The sequence below is a fragment of the Panthera pardus genome, unplaced genomic scaffold (assembly GCF_024362965.1).
Source record: "Panthera pardus isolate Hobbes unplaced genomic scaffold, ASM2436296v1 HiC_scaffold_3, whole genome shotgun sequence".
Taxonomy (NCBI): domain Eukaryota; kingdom Metazoa; phylum Chordata; class Mammalia; order Carnivora; family Felidae; genus Panthera; species Panthera pardus.
In genome coordinates, this window is record NW_026526876.1 from 50,882,972 (window position 1) to 50,889,801 (window position 6,830).

The 6,830-nt window shown below is 52.4% G+C and overlaps 1 protein-coding gene across 1 annotated transcript; it reads right to left on the minus strand.

Moving 5' to 3' along the window:
- Nucleotides 1-172: 172 nt before the first annotated feature.
- On the minus strand, nucleotides 173-3,178 carry CUNH17orf50 (chromosome unknown C17orf50 homolog). The gene is given in 5 exon segments (XM_053892635.1): nucleotides 173-988; nucleotides 990-1,145; nucleotides 1,147-1,185; nucleotides 1,187-1,263; nucleotides 3,151-3,178. Coding segments are annotated over 5 exon segments (699 nt in total). The 5' UTR covers nucleotides 3,164-3,178; the 3' UTR covers nucleotides 173-574.
- Between the last annotated feature and the right edge of the window lie 3,652 nt (nucleotides 3,179-6,830).

Sequence of the window (6,830 nt, forward strand, 5' to 3'; positions counted from 1 at the left end):
ATGGCCTTTGACTGCCCTTGGATGCAAGTGCTTTGTTCCGCCCAGTCCTAGGCGGGATAGAGGGAGGAGGCTCTTGGCCTGCCCTTTCCCTCTGGCTTGAACCCTGGGGAGGGGAAATGAGGGTCTTTATCACCCTCAAGGGAGCCGCCTGGCCCCCACCTCAAGGCACTGACACTTTGATTAAAGGCTTTATTGAATGAGGGGCAGGGGCAAGTTTCTCAGCGGTGAGGGAACCCAGGGGTTAGTTTCTCGAGGCAATGCCTCTGCCCACTGGGTCAGACGGACCTGAAATACCCAAGAGATGATGTGAGGTTGTGCCAGGGGACGTGAGTCAGGTGGGCGGTAGGCACTGTGTGCCCCCGGGGCGGAAGCCCTCGGGAGGCGCTAACGGAGGCATGGAGCTCCAGGTGATGCTGGGCTCAGCTTTGGGTGGACGCTCGGTGACCAGGTGGGCCCACTTGCCGGCTCAGAGGAGGCGCTCCGGGCAGGGCGGCTCTGGGAAGGGGCTGTTCTGTGGAATGTGCTGGAGAACGCCCCGCGTCAGCGGAGAGGAGAAGGTGGTGGGGAGGCTGGGTCAGGCGAGGACGGAGGGCACAAAGGCTGCAGTGGGGGCGCTCAGGGGCCCCCGGCGGCCCCCCGCGCCCCCCGAAGCCCGCGCCTCACGCAGATCCGGGTGTTCCAGAAGGCAGTGCGCCACGTAGGCCGGTGGCTGTGCAGGTTCCCTGCACTTCTTGCAGAAAAGGATTTCGCAGCGCGCACAGCCCCCGGCGCGCGGCGGCCGACGCCGCGTCTCCAGCACGCACCGCGGCTCCGGGAGGCTCCGCTTTCCTGCGCGGGGCCCGGGACGCTCAGTGCCCCGCGCGGTCCCCGCCCACCGCGGCCTCGCGCGTGCGGCCCGCCCCGGCCAGGGCGCGCCCTCACCTGTCCGCACGGAGCCAGCCAGGCCGCCGAGCAGCACGAAGGGGCTGAGCCAGCCCCAGAAGCCGCTGGTCCGCGCGCCGCAGCAGCGCCCACCTGCTGGGTGCTGGACTCTGGCGCAGCGGGCAGTAGGACACGGAGCCCCGCTCGCGACCCTCGCCGCCCTCCGCCTCCCGGCACTGCGCCTCGCCCTCGGCCGCCGTCTGCTCCCGCGGCCTCTCCTCCTCCGTCCTCGTCGTCGTCGTCCTCCTCCTCCTCCAACCCCTCCCTCCTCTTCCTCTGCCGCCGCAACCTCTCTGGCCTGCGGCTCTACCAGTTCCTTCTTCCACAAGGGAGTCTTCACTCCTGCGGGAGGGAGGAGGTCAGCGCGGGCCCGCTGTCCCCGGGGAAGAGCCGGGTACCCTGGCTATTGTCCACAACCCGACCCCCCAAAAAGACAGGCGCCTGAAGGACAGTGTGCACGAGACGCACCAGGCTAGTAGGATTTCGAAGAGAGGGTTACGGAGTGTGCAGGATTTTCCCGGGCGAGACAAGGCCTGCAGGGCTGTCCCCCCACCCCCCCGCCATTTCCTAGGTTTCTACTCTTCCTTGCTGAGATTCGGGGCAAGTCATGTCAAGCTCTGTGTCCCCATCTGTCAAAAGTGGTGCCCAATCGTGAGGCAGTATCAGGTCGCATCTCTGTAAAGTGCCCAGGCCCAGGGCTTGCTGGGAGGCAATCATCAAGGCGCAGCAACGAGGGCTGCGAACCCGAACCCAAACCCAGAGGCTGTGCTGGCTCATCACCACCTTCCTTCTCATTGGCTCTAGGGTGGGAACTGATCTCTGTGTAGGCTGTCAATAAACATTGAAGTGCAGCTTTTCTAGAGAGTTGTTTAGATTTTGTTTTCTGGGTAGGATTTCCTTCTTCAAAGTGGGCCTTGCCTTGAGGAAGCCCAGCTGCGATGAGGAAAATAATTGAAAAAAGTGCCCCCTCTGGGCAGACTAAAAACCCCACTATATACAAACACCATCAGCACCACCACCTACAACAACAACATGGACAGGCCAGTTAAGAAAAGGAGTGGTGCTGGGAGTGAGCCAATTAGGAAAAGCCTCCTTCCGGGCTTGACCCCAATTGCCAGCTGGATTTCAGCCACCACTGTCCCTCCCTTGTTGAGAGCACAGACTTCATAGCTCATCACAGTAGTCTTGGCAGGCAGGAAGTTCCCCCACCCGGGGCGGGGGTGGGGGGCATTGAAAGTAACCTGGCCCTCTACTGGGAGGTGTCCACTACTCAGCAGCCTCCCTCTCTTCCCCTGGCACCACCGTGTGCCCTGCTATCCGCTGGATCTGGGGAGCTGGACTTCTAACAAAAAGCAGGGGGAGGAGGGCAGGGAGGATACAACCGTGGTTTGCCCTGAAAAGGTCAAGAAAATTGCAATTGACCCCTGCCTGTCCTGTTTAAAGAGGTTGGGGACAAAGGAGAATGATAAAATTAGTGTTCCAACTCACATGTAATGAGCACCAACTCATTACGACTCACAGTATGCAATCACTGTGCTAAACTCTCCATACATTGTGCCCCTTCTTCTTCACAACCATCTCAGGCAGGGACGAGGTAGGTAACAGAGGGGCCTCTGAATTTCATCCAAGCCTTCTGAAATCTTTCCCCAAAAAAGTTGTTTCAAAGATTCTGCCAGTTCTTGATGTTGCTGAAGCTGGAAAGTCAGGAACCACTGTACTTTTCTTTAGGAAAACACACTAAGGAGCTTTTTGGTCGTAAAATGCCAGACTTAGTGCGCAGCCAGAAAGGGATGCTGGAACTTTTTGAAATGGGAATAGGAAACGACGTTAGACAGGAAGATTGGGACTTTGGGTGACAGGCTGTGGAGTTTGGACTTTGTCGTTCCAGGGTGGAGCCACTGGACATTCTGATGGAGGGACATGCTCAGAGCTGTGTTTTAGGATGGCCTCTCTGCAGGACAAGGGAGACCCACTTAGGCATCGTCACAGTGGTTTGGGCAGAGAAGACAAAGGTCCCGAAAACAGCAGGTGAAGATGAGGGAGCAGATGTCGAGAATATTCAGGAAAGAGAGAGGAGAGGGCTTGTACAAGTAACTGAGAAAAGGCTGGACTTCTACTCTGGCGTTGCTATGGTGATGGGTGAGTTGGTCCACACTGGGTTTGCATCCACACTTAACAGGAGTCAATGGCCCTGTCCTCAGTCCCCACCCTACCTCCAGCCCCACTCACCGTGCTTATCCATTCTTGCCAAGGCTGGGCTGTCCTCTTCCCCTGATCAGGGACTGGGATGAGAGGGAAGTCCCAGGACACATAGAACTTTGATCTCCAGGGCTTCTGTTGGATCACAGGGGGTGGGGCTAGAATTTTACCTGCCCAAAGGGTCCCACCAAGGAATAGCTGCCTTTTCTAGAGCCTCCAAGAACACTTAAACCTTGGCGTCCCCTACCTTCCCCTCTTGGCAAGGCATTATAAGAGAGAAAGGAGTGGCTTTGGCCCGCTGCAGGCTGGGTTCAAATCCCAGCTCAACCACATAAGCATAAGATCTGACCTTCAGCATGTTGTCTCTGACCCTCAGCCTCTTCATCTGTAAATCAGAGATAGTCACACATTACCAGACTTTACCTGGCCTACAGAAACCATTCAAAGCATTAAGTTTATTTGTATCATTATGTTCTCTCCTCCCTTTTCTGTCTTATCTCTATCCTTCCTCACTCTGGCTCCCCCCTCAACTTACTTCCAGCTCATTGCCTTAGCTCCAAGAAGCAGAGGACACGCCTCCAAGTCCAGTAGGAAGCAGGACCCAGGCAAGAGCTGGGTGTAGCTCCAGAATGTGGTGTAGGTGTGTGTGAGAACTGGAGCTGGGGGAGGGGACAAAATCATGGAGCCTGGAAATGAGTTTTCCTGGCCTTCACAGCGGCATGTGTTGGCAGAGACAGGAGTATGCAGAGGGGTCAGAGGATGCAAACCCAGCTCTGGAGAGCCTCAGTCTGACGGGGAAGAATGATTTGGTTTCCCTTCAAGTCTGAGGGTGGAGGAGAATGGGGTCACTCCCTCGGGCATCTCCCAGTTTGGTGGAGGCAGGTGGGTGGGACGGAGTACAACGAGAACAGAACGGCTCCCAGGAATGTCCTAGTCACATGGGGACAATTCTGTCAAGAACTGTGGAGGGTCTGAAGTTTTGCTCTCAAATGCTAACGAGTTAACTTGCCCGAGTGTCATGGGTGTGCCAAAAAACATGAGGCTCCTGGGTCAGAGACAAGGACTTGATTCCTCATGGCACAGCAACATCAGCATATGTGTGTCAGCACCTCTTGCTGACATGGGTGCCACAGGGATGGGTGTCAGTGAATGCCTGCACGTGCACTGGCTTGCATTACAAGAGAAACTCTGAGCTTAGGAACACAAATCTTTTTATTAACTTTTTTTGAGGGAGAAAGGGGCAGAGGGAGACAGAGAATCTTAAGTAGGCTCCACAGGAGCCTGACACGGGGCTCAGTCTCACAACCAAGAGTTCATGACCTGAGCTGAAATCAAGAGTCAGACGCTTAACCAACTGAGCCTCCCAGGGGCCCTGGAACACAAGTCTTTTCTAATGGGCAGCAAGCAAACCTGCTCTCTGCTCCAGAGAGAGACATGGTCACTATCTTCCAAAGGTTGTTCACTATATAAACATCCTTGAAAAGTCCGTGCCTCTACTTGTGAGACAGGCAGAAATGCAAAAGACCCATGGAGAACTGTCTCCCAACAAACCTGTTCTCCTTACATTTCCCAAAAGAGCTTAGAGCCACGAGGATTCCTCATTGCAAAATTCAAAGGCTCACTCTGGCTAATTTATTTATTTATTTTTAATGTTTATTTTTTGAGAGAGAGAGAGAGAGAGAGAGAGAGAGACAGAGCATGAGTGGGGGAGGGGCAGAGAGAGAGGGAGACACAGAATCCAAAGAAGGCTCGAGGCCCTGAGCTGTCAGCACAGAGCCCGACAGGGGGCTTGAACCCACGAACTGGGAGATCATAACTCTAGCCAAAGTCAGACACTTAACCGCTCACCTGACTGAGCCACCCAGACACCCCTACTCTGGCTAATTTAAAGAGACAGAGCAGCGGGAGCTCATAGAATGGCCAATTTGGCAATCGGACAGGAACTATAGAAGGCTGGTGAGGGCGAGCACAGCTGAGAGCACACCACAGGAATAATACAGTTCAGAAGCCACTGCGGGGGACACCTCTGGTCACTGGCGCCATGAACAACCTTCTTGAGTCACTACCTAAGATTTAATGTCCCTGGCCAGGCACATCCAAACCACTGAGTCTGTGCCGTGGCTTTTTGGGAGCATCCCACGAACAACCATGACAGGGTGTCCCTCATGTCTGGTCATTCACCTCATCCTGCCTCACCCACTTCAACTTGCCCAGAGGTCCTTTGTCATCCTTAGGGTGTTCATTCACTTTCTCAGGGATATTCTGGGTTTCGTGGGACCTCCATAAAAAGCGGGATTGTCAAAACAAACAATACCAGCATAAAACCCCATTGGAAATTGATCACAGAGTAGTAATAGAGTCAGCAGGGAAAGCACGAGAACAGACAGGTAATCCCACTCCACCAGGGACATAAGCATCTCTCCTGGACTCAGATGCCAAGCTGGGAAGACCCCTTGAAAGGGGAGAAACTGCACTGATGTGTGAACTCAAAATTGGATCTCTATCCAGAAGAAACTGCTTAAAACCGGAAGAGAAGGAGCTACATTTTATTGGCAAGCATTATTTCCTGCCATTCCCAGAAATCTGGAGAACAAGATGAGTTTGAGTGTCCAAAGTAAAGCTATAATTTTTGTACTTTTTAAGATTTTAATATGTAAATTAATGGCACATATAGCACATTAACTTGTAATGACCAGGTATAACACGGAGATTCCATGTTCATTTTAGTTGAGCAATAAAGGTAAGTTACAAGAAGAAATATCCAATAAGGTGGTATGTAAGGGTTACCCAAGTGGGAATATATATATATATATATATATATATATATAATATATAATATATATACACATGTATATACATGTATATATATACATACATACATATATTCCCATATATGTATATATAACAAGATTTATAATATATTTTAAAAATATATATTATACATATTAAATATATAACAATATTTTATATTTAAGAGATTGGAGCCTCTTACCCTTTGAACATCATGTCAGTGAGGCCCTCCCTTGACCACCTCCCATAAAATTCCACACACTGCTCCATCTCCCTTAGTGCTTGATTTTTCTCCCTGGTATTTATCACCATCAGACTTACTCTTGATTTATTTATCACCTGTCATCCATCCCCACTAACATGTATGTAGCCTCCATGAGGTCAGGCACCTCATTTACTGCTCTGTCTTCAGGCCTATAATAGTGCCTGACACATAGGAGGTACTTGATATTTATTGAAGGGATGTGCTGCTGTGGCCAGGGTGAGGTACTGTGGTTGACAGCTCCAACCTGCTCTAGCGGAATCAGTGGTGGGAGGGGAGGATGGAGCAGGTTCTTAGAGATAGTGGAGATCACCGGGCATAGACGGGGCTGCTGGGAGAATCAGCGAGAGCTGGGACCCACCCAGTCCTGTGTGTGCGTGTGTCCTGAAACTTTCCACCTACATAATTCCTTTACTCCTCACAACACCCAACAGAGGTAGACATTCCCATTTTACAGTAGAGGAAACTAAGGCACAGAGAGGTTAGGTAGCATATGAAGGTCCCAGGAGGATAAAGGAAAGGGGCCAGGGCTGAGTCCTGTCTTTAGCCCCTATCACTGTCTCTTTCATCCCCACCTTACAGTGCTCACTAACACCGAGGGCCTCAGCAACCCCTGGCCCTGCTTTTCTCCCACAATTCCCAGAATCCCCCATGCTTC